Source organism: Engystomops pustulosus, chromosome 9, assembly GCF_040894005.1.
Source record: "Engystomops pustulosus chromosome 9, aEngPut4.maternal, whole genome shotgun sequence".
Lineage (NCBI taxonomy): Eukaryota > Metazoa > Chordata > Amphibia > Anura > Leptodactylidae > Engystomops > Engystomops pustulosus.
Window position 1 is genome coordinate 79,194,846 of NC_092419.1, and position 20,546 is coordinate 79,215,391.

General features: G+C 39.5%; 1 protein-coding gene across 7 annotated transcripts in view; it reads right to left on the reverse strand.

Moving 5' to 3' along the window:
- The window catches only part of EDA (ectodysplasin A), a 99,713-nt gene that overhangs the window by 4,324 nt on the left and 74,843 nt on the right, over window positions 1-20,546 (reverse strand). For 2 of the 7 annotated variants that reach the window (XM_072125917.1, XM_072125923.1), the window contains exons 3-7: window positions 5,884-5,913; window positions 3,252-3,440; window positions 3,129-3,166; window positions 1,431-1,482; window positions 728-858 (exon numbers count right to left, since the gene is read on the reverse strand). In XM_072125917.1, coding sequence (XP_071982018.1) covers window positions 728-858; window positions 1,431-1,482; window positions 3,129-3,166; window positions 3,252-3,440; window positions 5,884-5,913 — 440 coding nt within the window. The remainder of the gene's footprint in view (window positions 1-727; window positions 859-1,430; window positions 1,483-3,128; window positions 3,167-3,251; window positions 3,441-5,883; window positions 5,914-20,546) is intronic. The other 5 variants (XM_072125921.1, XM_072125918.1, XM_072125922.1 and 2 more) reach the window with 5 other exon arrangements.

Here is a 20,546-nt window from a genome sequence, read left to right on the forward strand (position 1 = left end):
CAGAGACCTGATGACAGGTGTCCTTTAAGACATTAGGAAGGGATTCCTGCACCTTTATGGACCAGTGTTTTGAAGCACTAATGAATCCAATATATTTCATGTCACTTGTAAACTCAAAGCCATGATCCCAGCTTGAAAACCGTCTTAAACTCAATTTTTATTTTAATAAAGAGTATGAGTACACAAGTCATCAATCACCATGGCCATCTTCTTTATACCAGTTACTTTACTGCCTTTAAGGGGATATTTTCTAAAGCCATAACCAGATGACCCAGCAGCACTGCTATAAAACCACAAAGTCTTAGCCTCTGTCTGTGTACTGGCAGAATTTAGAAATTTCTGAAAATAATTCAAAGATGTGGTCAGACAGTAAAAAGAACAAGTCAGATGCTTGGCTGTATAGCTAGAGGTATAAACCTGTAGAAATAGGAAGATTGTGATACTGCTGTTTAGAGCTCCATTGAGACCAGTATCTGAAATACAGTTGTCCACAGTCCTGGAGGTACAACTTATAAAAAGACACAAAAACAGAATGGCTCCAAATATAGGGTAAAAATGGCATTGAAGGTCTTACGTATTTGAAATATCAGTAGAGACTTAAAGTGGTTGTGTCACAAAAGACACTTATTTCCTATCCACTGGTAGGGGAGAGGTGAATAAAAAAAATACAGAGACGATTTTACATTATGCTGATGAAAACAGGAGCTAGGCCCAAGACCGTACTCACTTCTACCTGACTATAGATGAGGTAAGTACCATCCACAAGCACCTCCAGTTCTCCACTGCGTGTGTGCAGCCTGAAAACCTTCTGGTTAATGGTAATCCGGGACCAATCATGGAGGATTCCACCTGAAAGATCTCAGTGTGAGAAAACGGTAGTCACTCAGTACATGTCACTAGTAACAGAGCATCAAAATATAGATAATCAGTACATTGCAGACCAATGCGTATTGTATTCTCATACAATACAGACAATACAGTTCTAGCAACAATTTCATCAAATTCACCCATTTAAAAAATAAAGTGCAAGGTGTGATGTTTCACCTGTCAATAATTAATGGGATCTGTCGGTGTCCATCATGTGGATCCCTCCCCAGATTCGTGTACATCACATTTTTATCTTCCTATAACAGTCGAGAAATGTAAATCTAGCCAAAAGACGACTGTTGTCTTCTACATTCTATTCTAGAAAAATATTCTATTTTTGTTATCGGAAGCTATAAAACAGTTTTACTATGGACTTCACATTAAAATGTGATTTCCTGGTTCATTCTAAATGAACAAATGTTCCATGGTGCCACCAATGAAAAAGTTTTGGCCTCTCATTTATCCAATCCATTGTTTACATTGGAGATACATTATATGGATTTATCCCCTTTTATGAAATTGTATAAATTTAAACATATATATAAAAAAAAATGGTTTCTTACCATTTTTGACTTGTATTGCTGAATCCTGACCATGTAGGTGAACTGCAGCTGGCTGTAAAATAACCAGAAAAGGAATATGAGACATGTGGGGAAACTAAAAATGGAAGGTGAATGCCTTCTGCTCCCAATAGACTTCAATGGAACAGCAGTTTTTTCCCACTATTTAATACCCTGCCGAAAGTAGTTGTGAACCTAGCCTGACTGAATTCAGAGGATACTGCACACCAATAAATGTTCTCTTTCCTGAATACAGTCACCTGTCATCTGCCTCACCATAAACTTTTCTCCCTTTTTTTGTGAGAAAAGTTGTATATTTGAAATGTACCATTTTCAACCATTTAAGTTAGAGGATTGGGAAAAAAAACCTAAATTCTGCTCTTGCATCTGGCTGTGACCTCCATGAGAAGTAAAGTAACTAGGGTTGCACCTAAACCAGAATTTTGAGTGCAATAAGATACCCAGAAAAGTATCTTGATGTTCAATACGATTCATTTAAGAAAATAAACAAAGTATTATCTTAATGTTTATAAAATCCTCTCATTGACAACCTGTAAGCCCATAGCCTAGTGGTTAGAGGCTCTGTGTCTCTCTCTCTACGGCAGGTGGAGTGTGGAAGTTGCAAGTTTAAATTCCGGGCTGAGCAAAAATTATTTAAATTAAATAATTAAGATAATTTAGAGCCTTATGTCTAGGGAAGCCCTGAGAGATGTAGAGACACCATAAACGGACAGTTCATGATATTTCTCTGCCGCTTACCCGTCACATCTATTAAATGACTTCCCTGCCCAAGGTCTCCTCTGGGGAATCCCCTGCAGACAGATGCTAGGGGTTTGTAGAACAGTAGAAGCCATTGAGCACCGCAAGCTACAGAATCCCAGCATTGAACCATTCTGACTATGAAAGTATAACGCAATTATCAATGTTTCAATGCATCGGGCAAAAAAGTCACTAATAAAAACTGTGAAAAAAAGATGTATTTATCAGGACAGAGCTGGGGTCCTGGGTTCAAATCCCAACCAGGTTAACAGCTGCAAAGAGTTTGTTCTCTCCGGTTTCCTCCCACACTCCAAAACATACTGATAGGTTAATTAGATTGTAAGCCCCATTGGGGACAGGGACCAATTTGGCAAGCTCTGTGCAGCGCTGCATAATCGGTGTGCACTATATAAATAAAGAATTATAATTATTAGTTAACTGTTACACGTAGACTTAGGCTTAGTAAGGGGATGTCTAGATGGTTGTGTTTATACTTTAAGAGGCAAGGCAATATTGAGTTAAAGGAAACCTACCAGTTCAAATGCTCAGGGTGATCTGGTGCCGGGGCTTACTTTCGTTAGTGTTATAAACCGCTGCATCCCAGGTTTAAACACTTTTTAATGTTTACAGATGTAGCTGCTTCGGCGCTTGGTGCGCACAACCGTGTGCGCACCTACATAGGAAGTGCCGGAGACGTCACGCACGGTCGCGCGCAGTGCCGAAGCAGCTACAGCTATAAACATTAAAAAAAGTGTTTAAACCTGGATGCAGCGGTTTATAACACTAACAAAAGTAAGCACCGGCACCAGCTCACCATGAGCTGGTGCTCGGTATTAACAGCTTACACCGACCATTTGGACTGGTAGGTTTCCTTTAATAAGCATTTGACGCTTTTAATAAACTGTGAGCAAAGGGTAGCCAAAAAAACACATGGTACCTAACCTGTATCTCTCTAGAACTGGTTCTGTCTCCAGACCCTGCTGGAAGAAGAAGACAAAAATAGATTACAAACAGAACACAAACCTTCACATCCTGTAACAGAAACCTCTCATAATGTTAACTTACCAGAAGGGCCTTGATTTCCAGGTGGTCCTTGAGGCCCCGGAGGCCCAGGGGGTCCAGGAGGGCCCATAGCATTTGATCCTGGTATACCAGGAATGCCAGGGATTCCAGGTGGCCCTGGAGGTCCTGGTGGTCCTTGAGGGCCTGCAGGGCCAGGAGGTCCTGATGGACCCGGAGGTCCAACCTTTTTTCCTATAAGTAAACAGAAGTCTGCAATCAACTCATCATGGCACCCATAAAAGTTTAGTAAATTTTAGTAAAATGATCAAAAAAGTGATTGATGATTGATTATTTAGTCAATGTTTACATTTTTAAAAATATTTTTCCAAATTCTCTTGAGTGTACCAACGATTAGTAGTAGAAGGGAAGTTGAGAGGTGGAGCCAGTTGTCTTTACAGAGACACGTGACAGTGAGAAAGCAGGGGAAATGGATGCCGAGCGTTTCTAGATTTCAACATAAGATAAAAAAAATACTTTTTTGGATTTAATTTTAGTCAAGTTTGTATGTTTACGCAATAGTGTTTAAACAATTTTGCTCCATTGCATAAAAGTTAAAATGATGCACCTCTGTATATTACAAGGACCTCTTGTTTCTATATAGTCTGCACCCCTTTCCCAGCTCTCCTAAAACAATTTTTATGTTTAAAATAAAGAGAAATTTGCCTATCTAAAGATCAAAAAGTCTTAAAGAGGTTGTCTCAAGTAAAGGGGATAACCAGCTAATCTAAGAGGATCCGACTGTTGGAAACCCCACCAATGATGAAAACAGGGCTCCCAACTCTCCAGAGAATGGGGATCCAGAACTTACTGATGGGTCAAGGGGCAGGACAAACGTTTGTCCTTCCACACCATTCAATTATATGGGAACAACGCTTGGCTACCTCCAACTGCTCCAATCCGTAGCTAGTCTTGACATGCCAGGATCATCTAGAAAAGAAACTTCTGCTAATTAGCAGCACGGTGCGCTGGGACAAGGGAGGTGATGTCATTCAAGGGGCATGAATTATTAAGCAGCCCGAAACGCTGGGCATCTTGTCCCCTCGCTTTGTGCTGCTCCTCTAGGTGATCCCGGTGTATCAAGACTAGCACTGGACAGCGTCGAAATCAAGATGAACAGGAGTGGGTGTGAGTATTTAGGGAGAGTATAGGTTTTTTTAAAAATGTTTTTTGGCTGTTTGATTTCCTTTAAATACTTGGGACAACCCCTTTAAATAAAATGAAAGCCAACTTTAATTTTAGTCTATAATACAGCAAGTTATTCACAGTGGCCAACCAAAGCATTACTCTGATCCCCCATATTGAAATAACACAATCATATAAAAACAAAACATTATCTAGGTCAGTGATGGCGAACCTTTTAGCGGCCGAGTGCCCAAACTGCAACCCAAACCCCCCCCTTATTTATCGTGAGGTGCCAACCAAAAATTAAAGCAGTAACTTATTGCTCCCTGTTCTTCAATAACTTTCAATCATATTGGCCTCCTGAGGGCAGCAACACAGTAGAAAAAAAATGCTGGAAAATTTGCATAATTTTAGCTTCTTTCCATTGTCCCTCTGTACACAGAGAATCGTGGGACCAGCAGAAGGTCCTCCAAAGATAATTCAGCCCTGTTTACTCATTCTCCCTCTTCCTACAGTCCCAAGTAGTGAAGTATCACTTTAATATATGACTGAAAGCAGCATCTTTTAAGTTGCTTGGAACTGCAGGAAGATTATTTGAGTCCTGTCTGGTGTGCTAGGTTGATGGCCCGGGTGCCCACAGAAAGGGCTCTGAGTGCCGCCTCTGGCACCCGTGCCATAGGTTCGCCACCACTGATCTAGGTTATTAGTAACATACAGAATGGTGTTCAAATTTATGTAAACGTTGTAAGATGTAGAAAGAAGGCAACAAGACTGCCCTGATAAAGCCACACAGTGGAGAAAAATAGGGTTCCAGAATCCGTCTCACATTTACGGCCCTACTTGATATGCTATTTGTGAAAACTATTTTGTGAAAACTAAATATTTTTGCATGCTTTAACACACACATTAGTGCAAATAGGAATATTAGTGGTCACAGACATTGACTTGTCACCGTTCCTGTCGACCTTTCAAAAAAATTCATTACATTACATATAATATGGTCATGGGCTATTTTAACAGAGTAATATGTTAGTGGGTGCCTTCCTTCTAAGGGTCCCTTAATCTGCTTATGGCTATTTTATGAAAAGAGATCTCTGGAACAGCGAGGATTAGGTATGAGCGCTTTAACAGAAGGCTACTTTAATTAAAAAAAAAAAAAAAAAAGAGAAAAAAAATAAGGAAAACCCTTTCCATCTTGTTATCACAGCTGCATCTAGCAATATATGTGTCTATTGCTAAGCTTTTTCAATCCACGCTTAATGGGCTATTTTCTACTTGGCTCAGTACAAAGGAGCTGATCATGGTCCTGAAAATTAATCAGGAGTATCAGGCTCCATAGGTGAGATGGGATCAGCCATTATGAAATTACCATATCATGAAGTCTATGCAATTAAGTAAAAAGTTCAGGAATGTCTAAAAAGTATTGCAACCATATTAGACATATATACGCCATTATATTTTTCAGATGAAATACATAAGTTGTGCCTATGTTATTATTATGTTTCACACTTACCTTTTTTCTTGTTTCTACCTGAATTTGTATCTGGAAAAAAAAAAATAAAGAGTCAAAAAACATTCTGGTGGAAAAAATATCAAAAAAAGCAAATGCACTCTAAAAAGTATTGTCTAGTTTTATGTTCATATATGAATATTGCAGTGCTGAGGAAATAGTTGTAATTATAACCAAAGTTACATACTCATGGTTGGTTTCCTTAAACCTGTTTGGGACCAGGGGACAGTCCAAAACAGGTTTAAGAAAACAGTCTTTAGACGCTGCTGCATTTGTCTACTGCTTCTGCGCCAGCGCAATGCAGAGAGAAGCAGAGTTGGTGGTCACGTGACCGTAAGGGTCTAAATCAGAGCTTCTGGGTCTAAATAGACCAGTGACAGGTGGTGGTTTTCCTCTGTAACGGAGGCTCTTATAGATGCCCCAGTTACAGGGGGAAACTTTTAAAAGAAAAAAAGAACAATGTAAAATTTGAAAAAAAGTGAAAATGTCCAAGGGGTTTTTATGACCTCATGGGGGACGTATATAGTAAAAACACACACTAAATATTAATAAATATTCATAAAAATACATTGACATTTCCCCACATAATAGATAAAATCCCCAGCGACACTACAAAAAACATTGCCATAGTGGCCCCGTTTGCCCGAGACTATACATAATATATATAAAAATGACCAAAACAAAATAGGGAAATTCATTAATAATGTTCATTTTGAGTTAATTTGAAAATTTAAAAAAATATGTACTATTTATTACATTTTTAACTAGCTGTATGTGTTCAAAAAATACCATTAAAAAAAAAAAAAAAAAAAAAAAAAAAAAAGTTATGGCCCTTAAACTGCGGCTTATGAAAATTCGCTAAAAATGCCCAGTCACTAGAGCCTTTTCGGTCCACATCACTGAGTGGTTGTCCTGTCACCAGAATTTTACCACCTTGACGAACAATGACTGCTGGCAAAGGGTTACATGTCCTCCCCATATCACCTAAAAATAGCTGCCAGTAATCTACTGTACCTTAAATACAGCCATTTTCCTGATATGTGCACCCTGCCCCCAAATTGTGACAGCTCTGCGTCTCTTAAACTCCCTACTCTGCCTCCTTGTACTTAGGGACTGTCTCCTAATAAGTACATATGGGAAATATTGAGGCAATTTTTTTTACATTGTGCCTTGTGTTACATTCAGACATGTGACCAGAGTAACATCATTGCAGGTATTTCAGCCTTCTTTCAATAGCAAACTGCACACCATGTATGTGATCACTTAAAATCACAGCAGCCTCCATGGAGGACAGAGAGGAGTAGAAGTCTGTGGAGAATGCTGTGACTTCATGTGGTCAGATACATGTTTGGCGTACAGTTTGTTATTGTTAAGAGCCTTAAGAACCTGAGATGATGTCACCCTGGTCACTTGACATGAACTGCTGAGTAGTGAGGAGGCAAAGGCATAGAGAGGAGTAGATTGGAAGGGCCTGCCGAGCAGGACACGTCCCCTCTGATGCCAGGTAACATAAGATAAACAGTGATTTATATGGATGTAAGAGAAACAATTTGTAGCTAAAAGAATTTACAGGGCTCTACAGGAACCTGTCACTGGCTGTGAATGTGAAAATGTGGCTCTTTTCATTGTTTAGTATGTGCTGGTCGACCAATCACAGCCCATTTGAAATTCTCTCTCTGTCAACCACCGTTCCTGTGCAAGCCAAGTCATTATTTTGAGATCTCTACTGTCAGATGGGCGGCATCAAGTTGTCCGCTCCCGCACAGGACCACCCATCTGACAGTAGAGAGCATGAAAAGCATAGTGTCAGTGTAGTCTCAATACCCAATTATGTTCTCTGCAGAGTTACAAACAAAATTCAAGCTAAACAGAGATTAGTTTCTCCCGAGCGCATACGAGTTTAGAACTAAACACCTGCAAGTGGGAACAAGGAACACATGTTTTCAAATTGTTTACATGCTAAACACATGGGCACACACTTATTAAAATATACTAGTATTACTAGTATAGTGCAGGGTGCGCCAGATTAATGATTTCTGGTACCCGTTGTTCATGAATCTGGCTCTCTCTCCACTTGCCCAACAGAGTGCACCACTTTTTTTTTTTTTTTTTGGTGCACCTGTAACATAGTGTACGCAACACAGTTCTGTTAGACATTGCATGTTAAATCTAGTGCACGGTCCGGATGAGGAGCTGAACGCCCTCTTCAGAGGAGAAATTTGTGCCGTATGAAGAATAGTGCAGCCACCCCACAAAACAGTCCTGTGTGACACAAATGTAGTGCAGACATTGAAAGACCTTTTCAAGCAGTTTGCACCTAAAATAGTGTGTAAAGTCGGACAGAAAACTGGCACACACTCCTTAGTAATGTGCCCCATGGTGTTGGTTCCTGATTGCAAGCATTTGGGTGTTAATGCATGTGATTGGGAGAAACTTGTCGCCGAGATTGAATTATGTTTAAAAGGATGCAAAGATCTAGAGATGGAGGAAATTGTGAAAACAACAAAAAGATACTATCTTAAAACCAAGAGTGTCTGTATGTGACATCTTATGAGCAAGAATAATTGTGTGTCCAACCTGTTAAGGGAGAAAAAGAGAGGTACATATATCAAATCAAGGGGCTACCCCTATGAAGGGAGGAAAAGCCACCCCAACTATGGGGTCTCTGTTACCAGGGCTGAAGCTGGAAAAGGCCAGGAGACAGACAAACATATAGGACCAAACACAGGAGGGAGCAAGACAGCAGACACAGGGACAATGTGGGAAGCAGAGGGGAAAAGGGGGATGCAGTGAAAGGTAAGTTGCATGGGGGCTGAGGTGAAGTATTGGAGCCTGTCAAGGAAGCGGTGGCCAAAAGGTCCTTGAAGCTCTAGGATTCCTGGATAAAGGGCTGCCACAGCTTTAAGAATTTTTCAGTGGTGCCCAGGGTATCTGACATTATTTCGACCATTCGGTAGATGTCCATTAGGTCTTGTGCCCAGTCAGAGATGGAAGCGCCATCTACAGGGAATGACAGTGCGAGCCACTATAAGGGAGAATCTCAGGATGCTGTTTTCCTGCTTCTGTATAGAACCCCAGAGGATGGAGAGAAGGGCCACTGCTGGAGTTTTGGGGACTGGTAGACCTATCACTATGGATGTCACCGAAGTGACAATAAGAACCTCCTGAGGAAGAGAGTTTCATACTTTCACTGCTATTATAAAGAACCCCTGTCTATGGCGAAGGTAGAAGATGTCCCAGACCTAGGTATAAAAAGATCTTTGGAGAGATCTTTGTAATGCCCAATCAGGTATTTGTACATTGTAATGAGGTTTCTCCTCAGACGTCTTTTTTCTAAAGTGAATAATCTCAAATTTTGTAATCTGTCATTGTATTCTAGTCCGATATAATCCTGGTTGCTCTCCTCTACACTAGTGCACAAAACTGTACACAATATTCTACGTGTGGACTGACCAGTGATTATTATAAGGGAAAAACTATTATGAGCATCTATTCGTCTCTTCCTCACATGCAATCATTTTATTTGCTTTTTTAGCAGCTGCTTGGCTCTGGTCACTAAAATTAAATTTACCATGCATAAATACCACCAAGTCTTTTTAAGCTGCAGTTTTGCCAAGTACTTCACGGTTTAGAAAATAATTGTATATTTTGTTTCCAAGTGCAAAACCTTATATTTATCTACATTAAACCTCATCAGCCACTTATCTGCCTATTCCTCCAGCTTTCACAAATCCCTCTGTAATATTATACTATCTGCCTCGGTATTAATTACTTTACAGACCCTAGTATCATCTGCAAATATTGAAACTATATCAAATGCCTTAAAAAAGTCCACAACATCCACAGCCTCCTCTAGATCCAGAAAAAAACATATTTCCTCATAGAAGTCAGATTTATCTGAAAGGACCTATCCCTCATTAACTCATGCGGAGGCTGAGTTATAAGGTTATGTACAATGAGATACTCCAGGATAGCATTTCTAACAAACCTCAAATATTTTCCCCACAACCAAAGTTAAACTCACAGGTTTGTATATTAGCACCGCATTTCCTATGCACCAGTCCTGCGCAAAAGAACCTATCCTTAAGAATACTTCAAATATTTAAGTTAATGGTATGTATGACAGCACATAATTCATCCAGTACCCTGGGATGTATATTATCCGGTCACAGTGATTTGTATAGTTTAGTGGTGTTGAGGTAGCACTGCACCTCTTCCTCCAGGACTTTGTTATTGACAAATGTTGGTGTACCGTATATACTCAAGTATAAGCCGAGGTACCTAATTTTAACACAAAAAACTGGAAAAAACTATTGACTCGAGTATAAGCCAGGGGTAGGAAATACATTGGTCCTAGCCTGCCCACAGTATACAGCCAGCCAGTGCATGCCCATCAGTATACGGCCAGCCAGCCCTTATCTCCCAGTATACAGCCCCTGCCCAGCCTATAAGAAAAAAAAAAGTGTACTCATCACCCTGGGAGGTCCTTTTCTGTCCAACGATGCTCCGGCTCTCTCTCTCCGCGCGGTGCCGTCGCTCGAGCTGTGACATCAGCTGACGTTCTAGTACGTACGCCGCATTCGGCACACACTGTGAAGTCAGGGACCTGCTGACGTCACAGCTTCAGCAACAGCAGCGCACGGAGAGAGGGAGCTGGAGCATCGTTGGACAGAAGACCTCCCGGGGTAGTGTTGGAAGGGGAGTACACACACATATACACATATATATACTCAAGAATATACGGTATATAAATCTTGGGAAATGAGTTTACAGAATTAAGATTCTGTAAAGTCATAAGGAAAGTCTCTGGAAAACCATAATCTGGCTTCAGTCTGGCTTATTCATTTTGGAAAGCCCACACCTAGTGGATATCAGCAGTAAAATAAAAACTTCACTATTTTTTATTTCCTTTTGATGTTTGTGTTTCTTTTATCATCCTTAAGCAACTGTTTTGAGGCCGAATACTCCTGAAATAACAAGTGTGTACTGTGTGCAGATCACAATGTCGAACACATTCATTAACACAAGACTTGCAATCAGCAAAGTTTTCTTTTCCCATACCGACATATTTTTCTTCTTAACATAATATATTGGATGTGATTAATTACCACAACATTCTCCCATACAATACTCCACATGCATGCCCTTCCATGGGGCAAAATAAAAGGATTTACGCAGTCGGCAGAAATTCCACAAGCATTCTGACATGCAATATTTATTTTAGCTTAAAATGGTACCAACGTCATTTTAGACTAAATTTCTCCATCTATTGGCTTTTTAGAAAACGCAGTCTACAATTTCACTTTCGCTTGCAAACTGTGAATTCCTAAGAGCTGCGTGCTGAGCAGAGCGGATAAAATATTGCATCTTTAGATCAGTAAACAGTGGAGAAAACTAATAACTATGGCAAAGTGAACATGTGTTAAATGGATGGAACAAATTAGCTTCAAAGAACAAAACACAAAAAAATTTACGCAAATGACAAGTTCATGTTTATTACAAGTATTCAGCCGTCGTATGTTCTGAAGCGGAGTAAAAATAAATACAGCTATTGAATGCAGACACGCTTTCTAGGAGAATTAGGAGAGCTTGGAGGTTAGAAAAACACCAAACTGCAGACCTTATTTATAGCCTACTTTAAGAAAGAGATAACAGAAGAAATACATTTTAGCAGGTTTACTTTTGGTTAGTCTGATGAGTAGGCTTATATCACACATCACATGTTTTACATACTGGTAATATTTAGATATATTAGATAGGTGACCAACTGCACATAGATTTTCTTTACTTTCAATTATCTTTCCAAAAGCAGATTTCTGGCAATGTAAGGAACAGAGATAATACAATTTATTTAAAATACAGTAGAGAAGGGAAAGGTGACATCAGAAACTTGAAGAAACTAGTATCAGGGTGTCTTGTTATGTTTGTTGTGTACAGTACTGAGTAAAAAAAATTGGGAAACACTAATGTTAGAATGTTTTCAATTAGAAGTGTTGAAAATGTATTCTGCTCCCGGACAAGTCAACACACAGAAGATGGGGCAGATTTATCATTACGCAGGTATTTTACTTTTAGGAGTTCTTTAACAGTCCTCTACACATCAGATTTATTATAGTGCTTTGGCAGATCATGTGTTAATGTCTGAAGTGTCTATGAGTGACAGCCACCTAGAAATAGCTGATGGGTCCAGGCCAACCCTCCTAATTCCATCCAAAAGTGATGTGAATGCATTGCATATAAATCACAGATTCAGGTGCGTCCTGATTGGAGTGGCCCTTCATATATCATGAAGCTCCACCCACTCAGGGCTTTCCTCAGAATTTTTCAGGTGGCTAAACAGAAAGATGTGTTCTGAGGTAGAGCAGTAAAATCTGTGGAAAGTTACCACAGAATTGTTCCACATCTCTCTCAAATTACTACTAATGGTCAGTAAGTAAATAGGAGGACATATTTCTTGTCAGTTCTCTTATAGTGATCTGGGGGACACTGTATTTCCAGTCAGACAATGGGCTTGACATTACTGAGGGATTTCCATGCGCAAACTGGACTAAAATTTCTCTCTTCACCAAAATATTATTTATAGCACAGTCTATAATCTGTTTTCTGTGGCCTGTTATATATATATTTTGTAACTTTGGGTCATATATACCAGATATGTGTGGTATACCAGTCTGACTTGTGGCATATATACCAGATATAGCTACTGCTGCATACTAGTGTCTCAACTATGTCTGCAGACTATTACTCAGACCAGTGTGCCTGCAGATTATTCCTCAGACCAGACTTCTGTGGTAAATTTTGCCATATTTTTCTGAATGGAGATTACTTGTTTATTATTAACCTCTTTTATTCCTGTCTACTATTCTTATGAGCCGTCTAGAAGTCATCTCTGAGAAAGATTCTAGCTGTGACAGACCCTCCTCATGGAAGATGTAAAAGAAAATGGCCTAGGTTCGTTTGAACTTGAAGGATCTCTCTAATAAAGCTGTCAGTACCACATTTTGTGACCAGAGCGTTTCCTCCATTATTGGTCCACAACATCCAAAGACCTCAGAAACTTGTTTGAGCAAACTTATTTAACCCTTTAAAGACCTGGCCCTTTTTTAAATTTTTCATTTCAAATCTATAAACTTTTTTTTTTACATAAAGAGCTGTGTGGCGACTTGTTTTCTGTGTAACAAATTGCACTTCATAGTGATGGTATGTAATATTCCATGCCATGTACTGGAAAGCGGGAAACCATTCCAAATGCAGTGAAATTGGTGAAAAAACTCATTCGCACTGTTTTTTTGTGGGCTTGGATTTTACGGCTTTCACTGTGCGCCCCCAAATGACTACTTTATTCTTTGGGTCGTTGCGATTATGGGGATACCAAATATGTATAGGTTTTATAATGTTTTCATACATTTACAAAAATTAAAACCTCCTGTACAAATTTTTTTTCTCATGTATTGCCATCTTCTGGCACTAATAACTTTTTCATATTTTCTGATGAAGTTTTCCAAAAAAAGTGTCATTTTCAAATTCGGGCGCTATTTTCCGCTACAGGGTTAAACACAGTGAAAAAACATTATTATATTTAGATTGGGCATTTGTGGCATTTATTTATATTTATATCAGTTCTAGGGAAAGGGGGGGGGGGGGGGTGATTTGAATTTTCAGGTTTTTTTATTATAATTTTTTTTAAACTTTTTGAATTTTTATGTATATGGGGATTTTCATCCTCATTCATTACAATGTGCAATTAGCACCGTGTACATGTGCAATCCGTCACGGGGCGCGAAGATCTCCAACAAGATGGCGGTGCTTGAAGCCACCGGCAGCGATGTGCAGGTTAACACCGGCGATCAGTGCTTGCACAGTTCGCGGGTGTTACCGGTAAGTCTTTGCTGCGATATGCAGCAAAGGCTTACCAGCTATGGAGAGGGCTCAACCCGTGAGCTCTCCCCACGCACCCGCAGCCGAAAGAGTTAATTCCTGTGGAAGACAAAGCAATTTCTTCCATATTTATTCATGGCCTACACAACACCTCATGCATTTGGTGAGACTGGCTTCCTCTGATGGCACTTTGCCTTTTGCACCATTCTGTCCCCTCGCACGATCCGTAGGCAGGGGATATTGAATGGCCCATCTTGATGGTTTGACACGCACCAATAGCATCCTTAGCAGTTACATTCGGCAAGCATGGGACATTAGATCTTTCTGTTCTCCGGTGTTATCCACTTGGACAATGCATACATTTTTCAGCTTATCTAATATATCTGAGGTGAGGGGCCGACCGCGCTATTCATTTATTTATTTACCACCGATTGTATATATTCTGCATGTTTTTATATGAAATGTACTCTTTCTTTTAATTGTGAAAATATGAATTGCTCTTATCACTGTTTTCATTCAATGTATTTAGATTATATTTGGAATATACCGTTAATATGAACTTTGACCTTTCGGTATCACATGTGAGGTCACTGTGGTCTCCGGTTTTCCGGGCTTTGCCCTGTGTATATATGGAATGTTATTTTATGGTTTTATTATGCCTGATGAAAGCTCTGGTCCGGAACTGAAACGCGTTGCATCGCTAGCATCGTTAAAATAAAAGTTTCGGGGCTCCTGAGATTTATTTGAAAAAAGTGAGCGCCGTTCCTCCTTCTTCCTTCCGTATGGGTTCACACAGTATCTTCCTCGATGACATGGATTCCTGGATCTGCTCAAGACGAGGCTGCAGGTTGGACGGGCTGCCATCATTTGACTTGAGGCTTACATTCATATGGAACCAGGTGAGCATCTTATAGTGAATTCACAGTTTATACGCCTTTATCTGTTAGTATTACACTAGGGTTCCCCTGGTGGTTTGACACTTGGAGCACACCGAGCGCCGCTACTTTCCAGGTTTTCTTTCTACAGGTTAACGGATTGTGTTATCTATCTCCTGGAGTACTCCTGCCTCCTACAGTATGTAGGCAGAAACACACAAACCTTACAGGAAAAATGAACAGCCACAGATGTAAAATTAAAGCTGGATCCAGACACTGTTCTTTTTATCACAACAGAGATAAGAACTGCCTAACGAGGATTCCAATCAGATTCCACCGTCACATCCAAATCGACTGAATCAGTTCATCCGAAGAGAACATTTTTGGATATTCAAATTATAGTCTTTCTATCCCGCTGGATTAAATGAATCACAGGAAAGAGTTTGAACTTTCAACTGGCTTATATAACCCTTTTTATAATCCCCTTTTAAGCCATACATACATATCTTTCCTCACAGTATTTCTCTCGGTCCAGACCTAGGACCCACGTACCTTCCCGATAGATCTTTGACACTTCATCCCAACCAGGTAATTAACCCAATGCTCCTCCTTTCCCCTCTTCTTCTACCCTACTCATTTTAACATTTAATTCATTCCACTACTAATTTACTTTTAGACCACTGTCCCAAAATTCATTCTGGGGCATAAACAGTACCACATTCTGTTTTGGTTTACCAGGTAAGAAAATATTCTTTTCACCCTTTTCTAATCTACTGGTTTAATAAATTTTAATTTACATCTACCTATTTTTAATCAATCAATTCTTCTACGTATATTCCACTTATCATAAAATATCAACAACATTTAATACATTACTTGTGGAATATCTTCTATATATTTGTAATTTTATCTAATTCTATGCGCACAAGTCAAGTTTCATTTAATTCCATGTGTATAAATTTATACATATTTGACACTATTTATGTTCTTACTACGCTATATGTATTTCACCAAGTACGTTATTAGACTAATGTACAAAAATAATTTTTACAATATTTAATTGCATCAACCGAATTGCTTTTTATAATTATTTTTGTGTATTTTCATTTTGGACCTGATGAAGGGGGCGGTCGAAACATGTAGTCCCTACCTACTAAATCTAAAAGTAAATAATACCCATTACTAACCATATGCCAACACGTCTTTTCATTTTGGAGCAGCAAGTTCAGGATCAACAGTTTTTTTTTCCTTTGAACCAAAATGAAAGTTCATTTTGTATTTGGGCCAGAGGTCGCACTAACATATTTCTAGAAGGGTAATAATACTGCTCTTACTATTTTTGAGGAGTATTTTTAGCCAGGAAGGAGTATGAAATTTTCAGTAATACAAGTATAAAACTCATAGCTGTATATAATGTTAATAGATGCTAATTTATATAATCATGTGTCAGTATCTTCTGTGTTTAAATAGCAAATGGAGGCAGTTGTAGTGATGTTACATCATGCATTGACCAAACTGGAGCTGACGCCCCCAACCACAGTCGCCGAAACCTCCCACCACCCGACTGTGGCTAACGCCGCTTCCACCAAACGTCCAGACTGCGGCTAACAAACACTGTATCCCTCTCCCCATGTGACCAGACTGTGGCAGCCGCCGCCGAGCCCCTGTGTCCAGACTGCAGCCGACACTGCAAATCCATGATAGTTGCTTTGTAAAATGTTTTTTTTTTAAAGAAATTTTGGTTTATTTTTTTTGGTGTCTGTGTTGGGGGGAGGCGTTTTTTTTAGGTTTTTTTATTAAAAAAAAAAAAAGGTAACATACACCTCATGCCACCTCAGCACCCGCCAGACACGCAGTCCCACATAACCTATACCTCATGCCACCTCAGCACCAGACATGCAGTCCCACGTAACACACACCTGCCACCTCAGCACCCGCCAGACACGCAGTCCCACATAACCTATACCTCATGCCACCTCAGCACCAGACATGCAGTCCCACGTAACGCACACCTGCCACCTCAGCACCCGCCAGACACGCAGTCCCACATAACCTATGCCTCATGCCACCTCAGCACCCGCCAGACACACAGTCCCACATAACCTATACCTCATGCCACCTCAGCACCAGACATGCAGTCCCACGTAACATATACCTCATGCCACCTCAGCACCAGACATGCAGTCCCATGTAACACACACCTGCCACCTCAGCACCCGCCAGACACGCAGTCCCACATAACCTATACCTCATGCCACCTCAGCACCCGCCAGACACGCAGTCCCACATAACCTATACCTCATGCCACCTCAGCACCAGACATGCAGTCCCACGTAACGCACACCTTCCACCTCAGCACCCGACAGACACGCAGTCCCACATAACCTATGTCTCATGCCACCTCAGCACCCGCCAGACACGCAGTCCCACATAACCTATACCTCATGCCACCTCAGCACCAGACATGCAGTCCTACGTAACACACCTGCCACCTCAGCACCCGCCAGGCACGCAGTCCTACGTAACACACACCTGCCACCTCAGCACCCACCAGACATGCAGACCTATGTAAAATACACCTCAGTGACTTCAGCCACTGTTCCAAAATTAAACAATTTTGCTCTCTGCCTCCTGTATTACAAAACCAGCACTATAAAATTCCAGACACCGGCATAGCAGAACATGAATGAAATGTCCACAGTAGGGGACCCCTCCTTTACAGAAATGGTCACAGCAAAGCTCCCCTTAAATTAAATGGCCGTGAACACGCCATGTCATAGTGTATGTGTGCGGGCCGGAAGAGGAGAAGATGGAGCCGCAGTGAGAAGAAGCTGGAGGTGAGTATAGCTATCTGGTGAGGTTATGGGGCTGTGTAAGGGCAGACGTGGGCCCTTGAGAAGCCAAAGCACCTAGTACAAGACAAATTTTAAAAAAATGGAAAATTGTCTTGGCAGGGATTATTTATGTACTAAAAAACTATATAAAAAAAGGCTCATATCTGGACAAAATGACTTTAACCCCTTAGTTACCAATGGTCATTGGTGCGTGAATGAAGAAGTCAATTTTTGACACTCTGCTTAGAGCTTCTACGACGATATCTCTGGAAAAACTTCACATATCATAACAATTTTAAACTTTTATTTTTTCATGACATTTGAGACTGTAGTTTATAAAATTTGCCAATAATGGTGATGGCGAGACAGTTTAACAACCTGTAAAGCCAGATCACAGAGAGGCTTCAAAACTTGAATAATGCTTTAATATATCCTTACTCCTCGAAACATTAACGCAATTTGTGCTCAAATAGGTTAACAGATACTTCGTCTATAGAACCAGTAACTTGAATGACAATGTTTGGAAAAATATAGGATCTTTATGATTATGATCGAGGATACATATCAAATGCCCTTGTTATGCACAAACGTCCAATACTACGCAGCGCTACAGACAGATAAGTACCGGACTTCTTTCTTACTTCCTTCGTACAGCGGTAGACGTATTTGACAGAGGCTTAATTTAGCCGAAACGTTATGCTTTGGATTACCACAATAAAGCTTTGTTGATTAACTTCAACTTAAACTTTGTGTGCCTAGATATTCTTTATATATGATCCAGGATAGTGAGGTCTACTTTGGAGCACTGAATAACGCAGTTAATACCTTTTAATATTTCTCCTAATAGAGGTCTATAATAAACTAGAAATTTCCAAACAATAGGACTATTTTTTTTAAAGATCCTTTCCTTACATTGTCATTTGATATTTTTTCTTATCCTATCAACTCAGGAAAAGAAAAAGTGGAGTGAATGAGGTTCCAAATAAAGATTATTATTAATTATTATTATTCTCAGCATACTAAGATATAAAGCTTTAAAGCAAGGGCAGGGACATACCGGTAGTTGTACCAAAGGAAAAACCTCTAGAGGTCCGATATCGCAAATTAAGACAATATGCTGGGGCCATTTCATCTTTTACGAGGCCAATTTATAGGTGTGCTTTGAGAGATACAGCTCCACTGCAAGTAATGTATAGCATGATGAAAGCAATAAAGCACTTAGAATTAAACCATCTACAACATTTCGGCATTATAATATGTTGCCCAAAGGTGTTATATTTAGCAGTTTGTCACATTTTATGCAGCCTTTAGCCAGTCTAAATATAAAGAATTGAAGCTATCCAGATGGGGAACCAATCTATTCAGACATTTCCGAGGTAAATCTTTGCATCCTCCTATGAAAGGTTTAAGGAAACTCACATGATAAATTGACATGATGAATAAATTCTACTTAGCCTCCAGTCAAAAGTGAGTGTGCTCCCTCCAAGCTTATCACCTCCATGAAGCTTATACAGATGAAATGGCTGATACCCGATATGTTTACATTAAGAGTGTGAAAATGCTTTCCACTTTATGTTCTGAGGAAGTTGTTCTTAGCAGTAAATTTTAACAAAGCCATTCTTGAGTTACATTTCGGAGGCCCCAAAACTAGGCAACCAACCAATTTTCACACTAAGTAGGGGCTATTAAATGGGTAGTTGATATTTACACATCAACTACATCATGTACAGGTGCTCAATATCACATCACCCTTGCAACTCTCCTTACTAACCTCTTGACATCAAAGACACTTTTCACCTTCAGGTACTTGATTTAGAATCTGATATGTGTCACTATATGTGGATACAACTTTAAAACACTTTAACATATCCAAGGGATTTAAAATGTTGTTTCAAAATTTTCGGATTTCCACGAAGATAGTCATGCCCTCCAAAACTAAAAACATTTACCGAATGTCTGCTTTAGGTTGACATGATTTTTTATGCATCTTCTCATTTTTGTAGGATGTTAGGTGGCTTAAAACTGCAGGTGCAGTTGTTTAACATTTTTTAGAAAATTGCCAAATCCTGGCAATTGCCAAATTTGTTTTAGGACAGAAATAGCACAGAGGGATAACTTTTGTATTCTTATGTTGATGGAGCTGGTTAACTGATTGTTTTTTTGCGAGAGAAGTTCTATTTACTGGTTTCATTTTGGGGAACATACCTTTTTTTAATTCTTTTTAGACCTTTTTTATGTGAAGACATTTAATGAAAAATCATAATTTTTATGATTATGATTTTTACGTTTTTTATGGCATTCACCATGTGGGTACAATAATGTTTCATATTTATTGTACAGATTGTTACAGATGCGGCCAAGCCAAATATGTGGGGTTATTTGTGATATGTTTTTTTTGTATTTTATATGATTGTTGTTATTAAAAAAAGCTTTTTTTACCACTTAAATTTAACTTGAATGATCAAGTTCATGCACTGCAATGCTAATGTACTGCAGTGTAGTCCAAGGAAAAAGGTGACAGCACTCCAAGGTATCAATGTTAGCCTGGAGACTGGCGGTGGTGAATATGCAGAGCGTTGCTGAGGATACTCGTTCGCGAGAAATAAATATAAAGGAGGGCAATGGTTTGTGCAAAACCCCAGGATTGTAAAGGTCACCATGAAACAATGTGTATACACGTCATGGTATATTTTACAATTTGGAAATCGTACACTATTGAAAATGCTGTTTGTTCAGTATGATTGTAAAACTAATCAGAAATTGAAGAAAACATAGATTTTTATTAAAGATTTAACAATTGTGTAACTGCTTAAAATACTCTCCCTACCATCTTTGAAATGGTAGGAAAACCCCATTAACCAGGAAAGTTACTTATAAACTAGCAAAACATTGACCATGCTAAAAATAAAAGTACATAAACTGCAGATCTGTATTGTGTATTCTGCACCAAAAAGTGACACCAAGAGTGAACACACAAGAAATATTGTAGATATACTATAAATGCGCCAATGAGTAACTTCTAAAAGATTGAAAAAAAATAGAGCGCTTCCTTGTGTGATTATCACTACTGCTGATAACC